Source organism: Hydra viridissima, unplaced genomic scaffold, assembly GCF_058129835.1.
Source record: "Hydra viridissima isolate aposymbiotic clone 2 unplaced genomic scaffold, HvirCarnegie_v1 scaffold_8, whole genome shotgun sequence".
Taxonomy (NCBI): domain Eukaryota; kingdom Metazoa; phylum Cnidaria; class Hydrozoa; order Anthoathecata; family Hydridae; genus Hydra; species Hydra viridissima.
The window spans coordinates 195,591-213,560 of record NW_028324307.1 but is presented as its reverse complement, the minus strand read 5'-3'; the positions used below and the strand labels follow the sequence as shown (position 1 = coordinate 213,560).

Below are 17,970 nucleotides of genomic sequence, written 5' to 3'. Positions count from 1 at the left end.
ATGTGATCAGCCACCTGAGAGCTCAGTCGCTCAACTCCTCGAAGGTTGATAAAAAAGTTGACCCAAGAAGGGCTTGCCCTTCGGGCAGGGCCCTCCCTAACCTATCAACTTTCTTATTGACCCTCAGAGGTAGCTCAGAGGAGTACCTCTGAGGAGTACCTCTGAGGAAGTCTCTTGGGTTGGTCGCACCTACACTTTTTCTGAGTGCTTTCCATTTAAGGCCCTGCGGTTGGGGGCAGAGACCAGCGACTGGGCAAACGTTCTAGGTCTCTGGGTTCTACAGCACTCTGCGGCAGGGTTGACGATGTCACATAAGAAGTGAATCCAAGGAAGTGACCACCTTCGAACTTTGCAATAGCGTATAGCACGACGGACACATTAACATCGACAGACATGATTACAGACGCTGCACGAGTTATATTTATAGTAATACCAGTACCATTGTTTCCAATCTTCAATCCTGAGCCATAGAGGTATTGATTACTAGTGCTACGGAAGTTGATAGCGAGGAACTAAATCGTACCATCATACCAATCATTTAAGGTTATGGTTTGCATGTTCTGCCCACCGAAAACCATGTTCGTCTTGTGGGAGACTATGCGATTTGTTCTAGAAAGATGAGAGACTCTCAAACTCGAGAGCAATGGTACTGAGACTATAGTTGACAGTAGCACCCATGTCAGATCAGATGATGCCCTGAGATCGATCGCTTAACAAATCTCATACTCCATGTAGTCTCCAAAGCAACCAACCATATCCTTAGTTAGGCTAGGGAGTCGGATCAGTAATTTCTGACCGGAAGGGTTTGCTAACGAGCTAACGACTAAAGTTGAAGTGGTTATCAGCTTTTCGCTGCGGATAGTGTGCCGAGTCATTTATAACTATTACAAAGAGTACTGGAGGTACCTTCATACCTAAAACTTGTAACTTTACAAATTTTCCTATGAAAATAAAAAAAATTTTGGATATTGTTTGAACAAAAGGTTAAAAAGTATCAACAAAATCCTCGAAGGGTTGGATGAGGTGAAGGCTAGATCGCTCGCTGATCCAAGCCTTCTAAGTGCGTATGAGCTGCTTGAAAAGCAAAGGAGTGACCTTGAAGATGCTAAAAATGTATATTCAAAAGCAGAAGCTGGGTTAACAGGAGCAGAGTTTAGCCTTAGAAGTCAGTTCCAACATTTACGCGAGTTAGACGATGTTACTTCTTCAAATAGTGTTAAAATATTGAGCGAAAAAATTCGCTTAGATTGTTGAGGTGCTAATTGCCATCGCTACATTAATAGGCTGACTAGCTAATAGTTTTGGTAGGATACGACCAACCGCTCAAGCTATAGTACCTACTGGACCTGATCTCAAGCCTCCAGGGCCCGAACCGAAAGAAAAAGAAGTCATGGACTGGCTTATAGACGCGCTGCGCTGGCTAGCTGGTTAGGCTGCTGACATTGCTTATGATACTCGGCTCTATTATTGCCTAAATATTACGGGTCGTAGCGAACGTTGAAGATTTCCTAACCGAGAATCTCTGGCTTGCTCTTGTTGCTGAAGCAAGACTCAAGATCGCGGCAGTAAACAAATATAACCGCAAAAGGAGTGTTAGAGGAAAGAAAAATTAGGGTTTATCAAGGTCATCGTTGTCGTCGTATAGGGTTATATTATAAGCGTATAGGGTTGTCATACTGATTTATTACATCAACGACATATTTTCACCATGGAAGTGGAACAACCCACTCGAATCTGTTATTTATACAATCTTTGTAAATTTCGCGGTAAGCATGGCTACAGCTGTGTGCCGAATCTTTACGCCTATGCTGTACTCCAGCAATCCATTCATAAGAGTCATTCACAGGTTCCAACTTTATTATACTGTTAGGAGGATGCTATGAAGTTTGGGTATTGGGCTACCTTTTTCTAGGAATTGGAAAGCAGACATTAATACTTTGAAGCTTGAGGAGATAAAAGAAGAATATGGGGTTCAAGTCGGGGTGGAGCTACAGTCATGGGCATGGCATTTTTATGAAAAGCGCTTCGTTTAGCGGGGGAAAACCATCAACTATTTCATGATTAACATGGCTGCCGGTCACATCCCTGAATTAACAAACAAAATTTCTAAAGCTTATTCCAGAGCAATCTCAGGACGTATTAGAGCTTACACAATATGTGACCTGTAAGCGCAGCTAGCGACTCGCAGAACCATCATAAGCTCTACAGCCAGCGCACTGGATGCTAAGGCGGAGTTCGTAAACGCCCTAGAAGTCTTCATAGAACACCCCAAAGACAATGGTGCTGACATCAGACGCTACCAGAACATATTATCGAACGCCAACAGTACTCTCAATTTCGCCTTTAACTCAGGTCACGGTTTGTAGATTTGGGGTCCTAATATCAATGAAATACCCTATGAAAATCCTTTTAAGGGGTGATAGTGCATGCATATGGGAGCCCAAAATAAAGGGTTTTGAAATCCCTCATTAACATCCAAAGCATAATTTTGGTCAAGAAGTTTATAAACTTTTGCATACCATAATGCGATTTATTTAAGTGCTTAAAATGCTACGAGACATGCTTTGTTTAAACAATATATATAATATAAAATGAAATGCATAAAAACAAAACTTTTTTATTTTAATAGCTTTTATCCAAATATGCATCTTATTGCTGTTCCGATGTATCATGAGAAATTCTCAAGTTCGAACTTTGCCCCTCGGTTAAAAAATTACCGGCTAATTTGGCAGTAATTATTCAAAGAAGAAAGCAAAATGTAAACACAGTGAGCGCTTTTTAAATAAATTTAAAGATGCCTACATTTGCAAAAACTCATGAAGATTGCAGAAAATCTGTTTGTGTTATATGCATGAAAAAGGGTGATCAAGAATTGACTGAAAACTATAAGTTGAAAATTCTTCAACTGATTAAAACAGACATAGATTTCAGTGATGAAAGAGTTCATTTGGCTACTTGTGTTTCATGCAGATCTCAAATTGGAAAACTTTGTGCTGGAAAAATCAAACATGTGTCTAAACTTTTTGACTTCAAGTCAATTTCTATCAAACCTACAACCAGAGTTTCGTCAGTTTGTGAGTGCCTTTTATGACAAATTGCCAAGATCAAAGGAAAGGAGAAGCATCCGTTTGACAAAGTCAAAGAATCTGAGGAAAAAATTCCAAAGCAACACACCTGTTAAATCCTCCTGTGAGCACGTGTTAAAGAATTCTTGCTCTGGGAGAAATAAACACTGGTGGAAAGGAACTTTCGGTTAAATTTTCACCAACTTGTTTTTGACCACACCTACTTTGAGATTAGGTATCTGCACAACAGTCATGCCAGTTTCGTCTAAGCTAAATATACGTCAGGTGTAAATTAGTGAAAAAATTGTTTTAAAATTCATTATCATTTTGGGTGGTGACTCTTGATAAGCTTGAATTATCTGGTTGATGCAAGAAAAGAGCTTTGTCTTGATATGAAACCTTTTATAGACACCAGTATTTTTTTTTTTTACTTCTACCCATCGTTCAGGGTATTTATTCAAAGCATTACAATAATTACATGCCATAATTCTAGTTTGGTGGTATGAGAAGCCATAGTTCATTTTCGAAATAAAGAAATATTTTTCAACCTTTTTTCTACTAACTCTGTAAATGTTTGAGTCGAAAAAAACTTTGTGGAATCATTTTCACTGATAGATTTTTGATTATTTTCCGGTATTTTTATTCTGTTGCTCTTAGTGATACCAAACACAACTGCAGCTTTTCTAAGATTCATTCTTTTTTAGAATTATTCAACTGTTTTGTATTTTGAATCAGAAAATTTTTGCTTAAATTAAAATTTTGCGGAAAACAAGTTTTTAAAAATTATCTAATTCTACGTTTTTTTAGGGCTTTTATTTTTTTTTTTCTACCAAAAATAGACATCTGTGGTTTGAAAAAAATCATGAACCTTTGCACCAGTTTTGCACAATCGTTCTTTGGTTAAAATTTTGTATTATTACGCAAAATTTAGAATTTGCAGCAGAAATTACCTAAAAAGCAGGGTTTTTCTTGCGCAAAAAAAAATTTCCGTTAACTGCTATCTTACACGCAAAATTACGCATAATTTACTCAAAAAAATAACTCAAAAAGTTACGCATAATTTACTCAAAAAGTTAACTCAAAAAAATTACGCATTATTTACTCAAAAAGTTAACTCAAAAAATTACGCATTATTTACTCAAAAAGTTAACTCAAAAAATTAAGAAAAATTTTGCTTATAAGATTGCAGTTTACGGAAACTTTTTTTGCGCAAGAAAAATCCTGTTTTTAACGTAATTTCTGCTGCAAATTCTAAATTTTGCATAATTATGCAAAAATTTAACCAAAGAATGATTTTACAAAGTGCAGTGCAAAGGTTCGTGATTTTTTCTTCAAACCACAGATGTCAATTTTTGTAAACATAAAGATTTGTCCTCGTAAAACGTTAAGTTACATAATTTTTAAAATAACAATGAATATTAAGTGTTTCAGAAATACTTTTGACATTTTTCTAAAAGTAAGAATTCAGTAAGAAGCACTTTTTATCTTTATTTAAAATATTTAAAAATCTGTCGAACTTGAAGTAGAAACATTTAGCAAAATGGTAAGTTTGCACTGGAGCAAACTCATGATTGATTGCAATATAAAGGTGAGTTTCCACTCATCCGTTTTAACTACCGGAAAGGGAGAGGGATGGAAAAACTAATCACATTAGCATGCGCAGTGATTAATTTTCAAAACTAAGTTACAAATTGCGCATGCTCATGTGATTAATTTTCCCATCCCTTTCTCTTTCCCGTAGCAATAGGCGTCCATCCCTCCACAAAATAAAGGTTTGAAAGCTGTAGTATTTACAAAAATGAATGAAAATTTTTTGTTACAAAACACTTTAGCATTCAACCCCTTGTTTTGTAGAGTGATGAACCCCAATTCAAACACTGCAACTTTTTGATTTTTATCCGTGAGTAAACTTTTATATAAGGAGTAAATGAGTCAAAGAAAAGTATTGTATTTCCAACATTGGTGGAGATAAGGTTAACCGTCCATTATAAAAAGCTAATGAGTAAACTATTCATCGACCGAAATTTGTTTGCCATCATTATAAATAAAGTTTAGTTTTAATCAATAAAAATTGAAAATTAAATATCACCAAGTACACGAATTTTTCCACCTCTAAATTTAAGAAATGTAGACCCTTTTATGGCACACAAGGGCTCAATCCTACAAAGCTTGTTGCACAAAACGTAAAAAAATGCGTAATTTCGGAAAATTTTTGCGTAATTTCACAACTTTCAAAACCGCAATTCTAAAAAAATTCGTTTTTAAGGATTTTTCAAATTTTCCTTGAAATTAGTAACTTTTACGTAAAAAGAGTAAATTTGAGTTTTATTTGGCACACAACGTAAACAAGTAATATTATATAAGTTGTTTTTTTTATCGCAACGAAATAAAATAAAAATTTATTTTTTGATAGAAGTAAAACGGCATTTAACTTTTCTGAAGATTTTGTTTTAGATTTTGTTTTTATACTTCACAAATTAATAGTATAAGGGTCCTAAACAATCTTGAAATTTTTTTTGTCTCAAAGAGGGGAAGGGGGGGGGGGCAGTATGCTTACGGTTTGCTTCATATAGAAAATTTTTATGCTAAATGGTTGAATGTAATTTTGTATTATATTTTTATAATTGAACACTGTCGACTACTGAGTACAGGAATTTTTTGGATCAATTAAAACATTATGAATTCTAATTTTACGAATAACAATAATAATAATTCAATAATGATGATGATGATGATGGTGATGATGATGATGATGATGATGATGATGATGATGATGATGATGATGATGATGATGATGATGATGATGATGATGATGATGATGATGATGATGATGATGATGATGATGGTGATGGTGATGATGATGATGATGGTGATGATGATGATGATGATGATGATGATGATGATGATGATGATGATGATGATGATGATGATGATGATGATGATGATGATGATGATGATGATGATGAATAATTATAATAATAATAAAAATGATAATAATAATAATAATAAAAAATTTTGTACAAAATTGTACAAAACAAACTTAGGGTGTCTTATCTTTAGGGATGATAAATTTACAAATTGAAATGTACCTTTTATAATTTTACGAATTAGTTACTCATATTATCACTAACCTAACCTAAGCTTTCATAAAATATAGTGTCAAGAATTAATACTGAAAGTTTATTACTCGTTAAGATAGTAATTGTAAAATTCTAATCTGTGAAAAATAACAGGAATATTCCAGCTCTTAAATTTATCATTCGTAAAAATATAACAGATGCATTTCAATTTGTAAATTTATCATTTGTAAAGAAGAAATCACAGTTTGGACAAATAGAAATCATAAAAATGTGATAATACCAATTTTCCCAACTATAAATTTTTCCATGGACAATCCAATTATTTAGCTGAAAAAGGTTCTTTAACATTAAGCCATATTAAGCAGTAAGTACGCAGTAAGTAAGCTGTTGGCAGATCATTCAAAAAGTTAAAATTGTTTATTTAAATTTCAAAATTGAAAAAATATATTTAAAAAAAATTTTTGAAACCTAAAATAAGATAAATGTAAAGCATCCCATTTTGAAATTAAACCAGTCTTTATTTCGTTTTTCCAGCCATATAAATGTTGACATATTATCAGAAACTGAAACTAGCTGAACTTGTATATGCCAATAAAAGTGTTCTGTTTGGAAAGCGAAGGCCAGGCATCGATTGCAAAAAACGTGATGAAATCTGGAAGAACATCCACAGAGAGTTGTTGGACCTTGGTGCAGTTGTAACTGATCACAAAACATTAAAAAGAATAGACTTCGACAATTTCAAGCGAGCAACAGTGAAAAAGTATGTTAAGTCACTGACGACTGGAAGCCAAGGTTTTACATTCACCAATGCAGAGGAGATTATTCTTGATATTGTTGGACGAGACTCTATTGATATTGTTGCTCTGGATGTCCCAAATGTTGCTGTTAGAATTGGAACAAAGGCTTCCTCAAGCAAAACACAGACTCAAGTGGTTTGTGGTCAAGCTTTTGAGGCCCATTCCATCCCTTTTGCTTTTGATGAAGCCAACAACATTGAAGCAGGTAAGATTAAATCATTGATATTTTTTTTTATTTGTTCAATATTGCTGGCAGATGACCAGTATATGTATATAACATTACATTAGCAGCAACTTTTTGTTTAACATTGTAGGAGAACAAACGATCGACAACTACGTAGGAACACCCCAATCAAGCATATCCGGTGTTTGTGAAAAGAAGCCACCTGCAGCAACGTCATCAAAAAAAAAAAGTAGAACAATTTTATTTTTGAGAAGAATAGAAATCTCAGTCTTAGGAATCATCAGATAGAATTGGAACTTAAACACATGGCCAAGCATAAAGAACTCGAACTCAACCTTCTGCAAGAAAAAATTGACTTCTATCAAGCCATGACTACAAGAATTCGTGAAGTAATTCATTATCTCTTAATGTTTATTATAAACAGTAATTTGTTATTACCTTGAAGTTAAAAAATATTTTTTGGAAATTATGAGTTTAGGAAAGTGGAAATCTACTTTAATGCTAGATTCTTTGGATTCTTGACTATTGCTAACAACTGTCAATGATTTTTTTTATATTGCTTTATGTTTTATGTATCATAACTAGCTTCAAAAATCATTAAGAATATTTCTAATTCTAAAAAAATATTAAGCACCGGCGTTACGGTCGACCGTATAGAGTAAAAATGTTACGTAACAGTCCTTATGAAGTTAACTGTAGCTGTAACGCCAGTGCTTACAAAATAAGTAGCCTCGACAAAATATTATAAAAAAGTCTGAAACTTTCACTAAATAATTTATTAATTTGTGCTTGAGCTCATTAAAAAGTAAGACAAGAAACTGAATACAAAGCCAATACAAAATTAACTTCGATAATTGCGATATTTGAGACTTACAAGTTAGCACTGGCATTTTGGTTGTCCATATACAGTAAAAATTACATACAGCAATGGTTGTTATAAAGTGAAACATAATACTAGTACTCACTTACAAGTCTTTCAATATTTAGATGTAGCACCCATTTGAATTATTTAATACTTATTTAAGTAATGGAATTACAAAAAAGGTTTTTAGAATTTACTGACGACGGTTCTTATTCTGTGGCATTGGAACTGGAGCCTCTTAAACATTGGTCTGAACAAGTTCATCTTCCTTAAAATCAGCACAATTATCTCCTACAGCAATACACATGTTGTGAAGAATAAATGCACATTGAACAAGTTTTGGAACTAAGTTTACTGCACCAAGAAAACGACAAATTAGCCAATCAGTGTAAGAATCGGCACTGTCCCCTAAAATCATGCTACTTGGAAAAGGCCGCTCACCAGATTCAAAGACATTCCTAAGGGTTGATTCTCGAAACACCTAAAATGTTAATATTTCTTCAAAAATTCCTGTAAATTACACCGTAGAAAATTAGAACAATTTATTGAATTAATATCTGAAAAAAAATTAAATTCATGTCGACTCTAAAGTGACACCTTGATTGAACTCTCACCAAAATATGTATTGGTATCCTTATTAAAATTCACTTTCATTATGCTAAATGATGCTAGTATTGTAAAACACTTTTTATGGCCATATTGGAAAAAAATGGCGTTATAAAACTGGTGCATGCCCAGTTTCTTAAAATATATAAGTTTACTGAAGAATTTTCAATTTCATATATCTATGTTCCTTAATAAGCATCTGTCATTCTACTAAACAAGGGGCTGAAAAGCTGAAGTAAATTCAAAGATAAATAAAAAATAGTGATAACAAAACACTCTAGTTTTCAACTCCATGTTTTGCAGAAAGATGGTGTCTATTGGGGCTGAAATATTTCAAAGTCTTAATTAAATTATTTCATTCAAAAATGTTTTAAAAATTTTAATTCTTAATTAATAAATTTTACGTCAACAAAAACGATTATTTTGTTTATTACCTTCAAGTGAAGTGGAACAAAATAAATGAAACTGAACAAATGAAATACAGATTAATAAATTTTATCAAAATAACAAAAAAAGGTTCCGTCAATTCAAAGCTCATAACTTTGGAAATATTGCAGCTACAGAAGTCCAACATACTTTTTTGAATAACTTAAAGCCTTCTGATTTCAAATATCAGATAAGATATATATTAAGCCCCCATTTTGGAGATATATTTGGCTCCATCACTCCAAAAGGAAGGCACAACATAGATCATGCCGGACATATTTGGAATAAGCATGCTTTAAACTTTCCAAAATGGTAAGTTGGACCTCTGCAGCTGTAGAGCAAAGTTATTTTTTAATTTATAAAAACATACTTTGTTGTAAGATAAGGTTAAATTATGATTTATGTCATTTTTTGCCATAACAAATTTATTCTGATTTAAAAAAATAAAAAGTTTTGGAATTTCATAATGGACATTATATTAATGCAGGGCATAACAACTTTAAGCAAGTTGGCAACACTACATCTATGAAATAGACCCTACTTACTCTTGAGTCATACCAACATCCTAGTGCCTTGGGTGAAACATAAAAGAACTAAAATTTTGTTCTGCAAACTGGCATGATATTTAGGCTATGTGTATGGTGACCAGGGTTGCATGGTTTAAACCAATTTCAAAAATGTTGGTTTAAACCAAATTAATATTTTTTTAAAAAGATTTGAATTTACAACAGGAAATTAAAATAGGGTTGTGTTCACAAATATAACTAATCTTTAATATAGATATTTTTTTTTAAGTCCATTATTTTTTGTTTTTGTTTTTTCATAGAATTGAGTCCTCAGTGTGCTTATAGAACAGAGCAGTAATAAATTAGTAATAACACTTATTTATTTGTTTTCTTCTACAGGCTGGTGCTCCTTCAATAGGTTCATCAAAAAGCATTGCTTTCTGATGAACTTATTTCATCAGGAAGTTTTCTAAACGATATATATAAATTTATTGATAACACAAAAATGTCTCAAAAAACTGGGCGCAAATGTGATATGATTTGGTTAAAATATACACAAGTGACTGTTCCAGAAAGAAAGGAGTGTTGAGCAGTTTGTAATGCGTGTAGAAAAGAAATGAAAGGTCAAATTCAAAGGATGCATGAACATATAAAAAAGTGCAAGCAATCACAACTCCATGAAATTATGGAGCCAATTAAAGATCAACAACTTCTTCAAGGTAATTAAGTTACTGCATTATCATTTAAAATTTTATTCTTTCCCTAAATCATAAACATATATTTAAATAACTATCCCGTATAGACATGTTAACTTAGAATAATTCAATAGACTGAATTTCATTTTAAAGGTAACTCACCATCAACATCACAACAACAAATGAAAAGGTCTCAGCCCAATTCAACATCAGCAGATAGATATTTGAAAATTGATAAGTTTTTCACACAAACAAGCCTCAAAGAGAAAGATTCATTTGATCTGCAACTTGGTAGATTTCTATACAGTACAATCTCTAGCTTCAGAACAGTTGAACACAAAGAATTTAAAAAATTTATCAATATGCTTTATCCAGGATACACTCTACCTAATAGAAATCAAATTGGAGGAGAAATATTAGATAGGGTTTACACAAAAGAAATTGAAAAACGTAATGTGTTAAATGAGAAAATTGTAACCATGTCTTTAGATGGCTGGAGTAATGTACATAATGAACCTATAGTTTGTATTTCTGTAATTACAGATAAAATTAACAATTTAGTAGAAACAATCAACACTTCTGGTCATTTACATACAGGTGAATATCTTACACAATTAGCAAGAGAAGCAATAGATTCTGTAAGACGTAAATTTGGATGCACAGTAAAAAGCTTTATGACTGACAATGCAGCTAATATGAAATCAATAAGACAAGTACTGTCTTCTGAAAGAGATATTATCATAACTTATGGGTGTGCTGCTCATATGCTGAATCTTTTAGCAAATGATCTTAACATTGAAAATGTGAGCGCACATGCTACACAAATAATAAAATATATAGGAAATAATCATCAAGCTGGAGGAATTTATAAATTAAACGGGGGAACAAAATTGCCACTTCCTACTGAAACTTGCTGGAATTCTGTATATGATTCACTTGAAAAATATGTAAACAACTGGAGCATCTTTTTCACAATGTTTGAAAAAAATAAAGACTTGGATCCCGTGATTGGTAAAAAAGTAAGTGATATAAAGATAAAGCGAAACACAGAAGATTTATTAAAAATATTAAAACCAATTGCAGTAGCTCTAGATAATTTGCAAGGAGATCAAACAAAAATAATTGACACTGTTGAAATTTTCAAAGATTTGATGAACAGTTTATCATTTTTATCAAACGAAAAAAAAAAAAAAAATTGAATCTAGATATCTTCAGACTGTCAGTGATACTCATTCCTAGCAAACACACTAGATCCTAGATATTTTGGATCTAATCTTTCTAAAAATGAAAATGAAGCTGCTATGAATTTCGCAGATAAAGAGTTTAAGAATTTGTTACCAACAATATTTAAATTAAAAGCCAAATCTGCTTCATTGGATAAAAGCTATTTGTATAGTGACTCTGTTTTAAAGAATGTATCACCAATAGAATGGTCATACAGCTTAACGTCCCAAACAGTTTCACAGCAAAATCCCTTCATCCCCGTACTGTATGCTGGCTCATCTTGACTCCCTTTAACTCATTTAACACATTGATCCCACAAAACCCCACCATGTTTTTTTTGTTTCCTTCAGTGGGATGCTCTAATTTTCCTTCTTTTTTTTTCTCTTATTTTATAATGCTGCTTTTCCTTATTTGATTCTCATTTAATATAATATTTTTGTATGATTTAGTTATTTACATTAGTTATTCTGGTTTATAGTTAATGAAGTTATTTTCATTTTTTACATAAGGTATGTTCATTTAATTTTTTCTCAGTTTTTGTGTTTTATATGTCTGTGTTAAAGTTGCATTGTATTTATTTTTTTGTGTGTGTTTTTAGATTTATTTTTTTGAGGTTTGCAATAATTTACTTTTGTGAAATAATGAAATCTGGTTTATTATTATTTATTATGATGTGTTCTAATTATTTTCTAATTTAACTTTCTGATTGAATATAAATCTTTTCACTTTTATTTCAAATTCTCAATTCAATATTTTTCTAGTATTTTTTTTTTTTTTTTTTGATTCTTAAAGCTGCAGGAAGCCAAATTGTATAATGTTTACCATTTATTTTATGTGTATTATTTGTTCAATTTAATATTAGCTAGTTTGTGATGGTGTTACATTAACATTAAGCCAGGGACTTTGTTTGATCACTTGTTTCAAGCATCTTCATTTTTTTTTTTTTTTTTTTAATCATTTTAATTTGACCACCTAGTTTATGATTGGAACAATTGTTTTCAAGAAAGCACAATTTAATTTGAAAGTAAAAAAGGATGTTCTGTTTCCCATATTATTCTGTTACATGTTCCATCTAATTTTTTTTGTATTTGCAGATTTTTTAAAGCAGAGAATCTGAACTTTGTTCTCTTTACCATATCTCTTTAGATTCACCAATTTTTTTTTTTTTTTTTTTCCAAAATATTTTTCTAATTCTTTCATTATTTCCTCTTTACAAGTATTGGAAGTATTGATTATAGGGCATTTACCATATTGGAAGTTATGACTAGGAGTTTTAAAGACTTTTAAGGCACATGGCAAAAATGTTCCACAAAGATTTATGAAAAAATGCCTTTTTGTAATGTTGATAAGAATGAGCTTCCAAAGTGACTAAAGAATGTTGTTTTCTGTTTTTTCCATGGTTAAGTAAATAAATACCACTGGTTCATTAAGCCAGTGGTGTTTATTCACTTAACCATGGGAAAATGAATGCAGGAGATCATTAATTTCAGAGTCAGTAATAAACTTGATTGTCACAACTAGTAATAATATTCTCTCATTACTAGTAATACACAATTAGTAATAATATTCTCTATGACCATTTCTGGTGTAGATTCCATAACCCTGTTAATGTCAATAGCTAGACCATTTTGGTGCAATTCAAAAATTCTAGGAATTGAAAACAACTAAAACTAATCAGTAGTGAGAAGATTTAGAGAGCCATGAAACATTTTATGATTGGTTTTTGATTTACTTTTCTTCAAATTCTTCAACCATGACTAATTGCTTAGTTTATATTTAATAAGTAGGCTTTATAATTGATTTGATGAAGATTAAGTAAATGAAGAAAAATACCCAAAAAATTTAACTTAATAGGTAATAATATTCATAATTAATTTGGGAAAAAGTCCTAAGATGCAAAGTGATTAACAGAACTATAAATCTTTTCAGAAAATTTTACTTTAATCAAAGTTGTTAAAATCTTGTCATAACTGGTAGAAAAACTGTTGATGTTCAAGTTTATGTTAATTTAATGATCCAGAGAAAAATGATGCTGGAGCACTTCTGGAAGCTCAACCCAAAGATCAAAAATTTTGCATTTTCATTTTGAAGACAGATAAAGAAAAAACTATATTAAAGTCATAAATTAATGATGCAAATTAACCGTGGCAAATTTCATTTAAATATATCAATATTTACTGATGGCTCAGGCTGAAATGATTTTATATGTGAATTTATCACAGTAAAATGTCAAATTATTTATATTTTAAAAGAATATTTTATCATTCAACTGTGTTCTAGTTTATCATCTTTACTTCTTTTATTTGTTATTTGGCATAAATGTTCTAACATAATCAGAATTATTGTATTAGCATTTTAGCAGCTGTTAGATTAAAAGTTATTAGCCACTCTGTGTATTTCTCTATCTTGTCTTAATTAAGAAAAGACTTGTAAGTGATTTCATTTGATTATGTAAAAGTGTAACATCTATTTGCAATTTCAATTACCATTGACTGAGTGATCATAGGACTTCTTAAATGTTTATGTTATTGTCATTATAATCTAATCTTTTATATGATTTACATGATGTGTTTGTGATGCACAATATATAATTACATATTTTTATCATTTACAAGTAATGGCAAAAAAACACTTGAAGCTGTTGGTAGAGCTGCAACAAAGTCTTTGTTCACTTAAGTACTTAGTAAAATATTGGTTGGGCAAATGTTCTTTTACTCAGATCATCCTCAACAAGTGTCTTAAACCCACTCCAGCTCAGAAACAGCTGTCAAATTTTGTATTACAATATACCTTACAGCTCTAAAAATACCACATCTATTGCTTCAGATCTTCTTTAAATGTTTAGTGTAAAGGTTTGAAAATCTTTTTTTCATACCTTTATCAACAGTTAATCTAAATTATTATATTGGATCATGTTTGCTGTTGAATTTTCTTGTAGGACCTTAAAAATGTGTTGAAATGAACTTAAATTTAGCAGCTGGTTTACTACTGTTATATAGTTATGGTTTAACTGCAACTATGTGAATCACTTTAGTTTGCAAAGCTAGAAATGTTAAAAAGTTGCAATTGTTAGCATTTGCTTGGCTTTTTTATTTTCTTCAATTTTAGAGTAGTTTGTATTTACTGAAAACAAAGTTATACCACTTTTCTTCATTTTAAAAAGATATCTTACATAATCTGCTATTTATAATGGGAATTAGGGTAAGAATGATGATGAAAAAATGATTTAGTGCCCAAAATAAATTTAGTTATTATTTCAACAGTTATTCAAAATACTGTAAATAAATGAAGGTTCTGACACAGAAATTTTTTGACATTGCAAGGATGCTGAGTGTGTGTGGTTGTGTTGATGGCACTCATGTACTAGTAAATTCTACAAGTGCTCTTTTGAAGCCTCTTTTGTGAATAGTCACCATCAGGGTTGCAAAAAAACCTGTTTTTTTTTAAAAAAACCAAAAATCATTGATTTTTTTTAAAAAAAATTCCTTTTTCACACTAGCGTGTTTGTGTGTAATCCTTAATTGGTTGGTTTTTTTTGCTGTTGGAACACTTTTACCTTGTAATTTTTTTCTGTGCACATTCATTCTGTGTCATTAGTTTATTGAAATGTGAAAAAAATACATCAACGAAAAAAAGCGAACGGATGCATTGTATCTAAGAGTTATTGACAGTGGAAATAACCCCTCTAGTTGGTTTGAGCGCCGTGTCAAACCAACTAGAGGGGTTATGTCCACTGTCGATAACTCCTAGACACTCCAAGCTGACACATTCTTGAGACACATCGAAATAATGCAGCTGATTAAAGATATAATACTTGACAAAATAGAAACAAAAATCACAGCATGCGCAGACAGCTCCTTATTTAAATTAAAGAAAAATAAACACGTAAAGTTAGAACTAAACAACACTCTAATATACGTCAAACTTACGACGGGCACAAAAGTCAACAGATAACGAAGTTATGGCGGTCTAATTCTTTTGCATTTTGTTTTTTAAATGATCCCGTCCCGAAACCCCGAAGTAAATAAAACACGGCAGTCGAGAAATTGGCGAATACCTTCATATGCATAGCAGTTAGTGTTTCACAACGTTGGATGGTTTGGTGCAAGCTAAAAAAAAAAGAGCTTTAAGGTGGTTCACCTAAAAAAAAATTTATTTGATAAAAATAAGCTCTATCAAGATAATTTTTTTTTATAAAATAAAATAAATATTGAAGAATTGAAAAAAAAACGTTCAAAGTAGTTAGCCTCGATTATCCATACTTTTTTGTACACTTAAGTGTAAAAAAATGAAAATTTCATCACAGGACAACAAAAATGTTTACATCAGATAGTGCCAAAAATTTACATACTGGTTCTAAACTACCTTATCTCTCATTTGTGCCATGGTTTTTAAAAATACATGCTTCTGTGTGATGACACTATTATTTTTTTTAAAGATTGCACTAAATATCAACATTGTTGCGTGTTACATTGCATAAAAATAATATCTCCCATTATCAGTATTATAAATCCATGGCATAAATGAATCTCTTAACTATAATGAACAAACTGTAAAAAATTTCAAGTCAAAAGCAGTTGTTTAACTAAATTGCAATGTTTTGAACTTCTGAAAAGTTGTAAAAACTAAAAATCAAGTAAATCAAGTTTTAAAATTATTTTTATAGTTTTAGACAATTACAAGTTGAACAAGCGCATCAAAAACCCCCAGCTTCATATCCCAGTTGTTCCTTTTGGTTTTCAATATCAAGATACCCTTTTTTTTTATTGTTCTTAAAGTTTTCCTACGCTCTTTAACAGGTTGACGAGATTTGTGTTCCATACGTGTTATTCGAAGAATATCTTGTTTCTGAGTTTTAGCGGCTGTTACAAAACCATCACATCCAAATGATGATAAAACTTCTCTAATACCATTTCCTCCATCATTAAAATGTAAGACTGCAGAGTATACTGCCATTTCAAAAACCTCTCTGGTAACAAAAACTGATTTTGGACACTTGCCACACTAATGAATTTAGACATTCATTAGCATTTTGAGTTTCCCCACGGAGACATTTTAATAACAAGGTATCAGCAGATAAATCAAAGAATAAAGGCTTAATTATATCATGAATCCACTTTGGTAGTGATATTTTGTTTTTATAGAAAGAAGTTTCTTTGATTTTATCATATTGTCATTTACACCATGTATTTTCAGACCGTGGGCAAAATGAATGTCTAAAGTTTTGATCCGGAAACTCCGTTGAGTGAAAAAGAATAGCAAAAACTGCTTTCTTCATAGCATAGAGATTAAATTTTTTTCACAGCTTAAATTTTTTCTTATGGCAAGACCATAATAATTTTGCATACTGTTTATAGCAGACTCAGTCAATTTATTTCTACCATGAATTGGGGTCTTCATACTTTTATGGACTGTACAATACTGCGCAATCGTGATCCCATAACTAACTAACTAACTAACTAACTAACTAACTAACTAACTAACTAACTAACTAACTAACTAACTAACTAACTAACTAACTAACTAACTAACTAACTAACTAACTAACTAACTAACTAACTAACTAACTAACTAACTAACTAACTAACTAACTAACTAACTAACTAACTAACTAACTAACTAACTAACTAACTAACTAACTAACTAACTAACTAACTAACTAACTAACTAACTAACTAACTAACTAACTAATTAACTAACTAACAAACTAACTATGATAAAGCAAGGAAAAATAAAATTTTTTAAAAATTAAGCATTAAAAAACTTCACTGAGATTGTTAGCGAGTTAGGAGAGATGGAATTAATCTGCAGTAATTTCAATTATAAACAACTGTTACTTCGTGCAATTTATAATAATTTATAAATTTATAAATAACTTTGCATCATGTAAAAGCCGCCAAATTTACTTTCCATGATTGTTAAATTGTATTATTTGTAATGATATTTAGGAGCACATAAAAACAAAAGCGAAATTTGCACTTTGAATGGCAAATGAAAATTTAGGGCATCTCTTAAAAATACCAAATTCTATTTCAGTTCTCCCTTTATGGAATAATAGCTGGAATAAAAGCTGCATGTTTTTCCGAGACTTCACGATTGTAAAGAAAATACTAAGCTTCGCTCCACCAATAACAAAAAAAAGGGCTGAATAGCCTTGTTTTCCGTATTCATCACTCGTTCCTTTATTTCATTATGGTGACGGTCGAGTGACAATTCTATTTGATCAAACAATTTTTTTGCTGTTACCTTTAAAAGTGAAGCTTTTTTTTTAATGATGTTCAGAAGTTTCAAGTTGTTATGTTTCTCCTTTTTTCCTGGTACCCACGACTTTAAAAATGCTGATTGCGGTATCACAGTTTTTGCCTTCGATCATTTTTTTATCGAACATGAATAAAAAGAGTATAGTGTTCCTTTTTCATGGACTTTTATTTGTGATGTCTCTGTGTTTAGAAAAGTAAATAATCTGAACTTAAAATCGTCGTTAGTACACATTGCTAACGCATTAAATATTCCAGCTATGGCACA

The 17,970-nt window shown here is 31.4% G+C and overlaps 1 protein-coding gene across 2 annotated transcripts; it reads left to right on the top strand.

The window, feature by feature from the left end:
- Window positions 1-4,210: 4,210 nt before the first annotated feature.
- LOC149884401 (uncharacterized) lies at window positions 4,211-11,480 on the top strand. 2 transcript variants are annotated; one of them, XM_090096014.1, is made up of 5 exons: window positions 4,211-4,380; window positions 6,680-7,147; window positions 7,257-7,515; window positions 9,926-10,245; window positions 10,375-11,480. In XM_090096014.1, the coding sequence occupies exons 4-5, from the start codon at window positions 10,143-10,145 to the stop codon at window positions 11,418-11,420; spliced, it is 1,149 nt and encodes a 382-aa protein (XP_089952140.1). In that variant the 5' UTR covers window positions 4,211-4,380; window positions 6,680-7,147; window positions 7,257-7,515; window positions 9,926-10,142; the 3' UTR covers window positions 11,421-11,480. The 2 variants fall into 2 exon arrangements, with proteins under 2 accessions (XP_089952140.1, XP_089952139.1); XM_090096013.1 differs by lacking the exon at window positions 4,211-4,380 and adding an exon at window positions 4,501-4,653.
- Window positions 11,481-17,970: the final 6,490 nt, after the last annotated feature.

Bases quoted from the DNA above. Each gene is read 5' to 3' on its own strand.
- LOC149884401 (XM_090096014.1), top strand. From the start codon at position 10,143: ATGAAAGGTCAAATTCAAAGGATGCATGAACATATAAAAAAGTGCAAG. The intron at 10,246-10,374 runs GTAATTAAGTTA...TTCATTTTAAAG, and splicing joins AGATCAACAACTTCTTCAAG to GTAACTCACCATCAACATCA.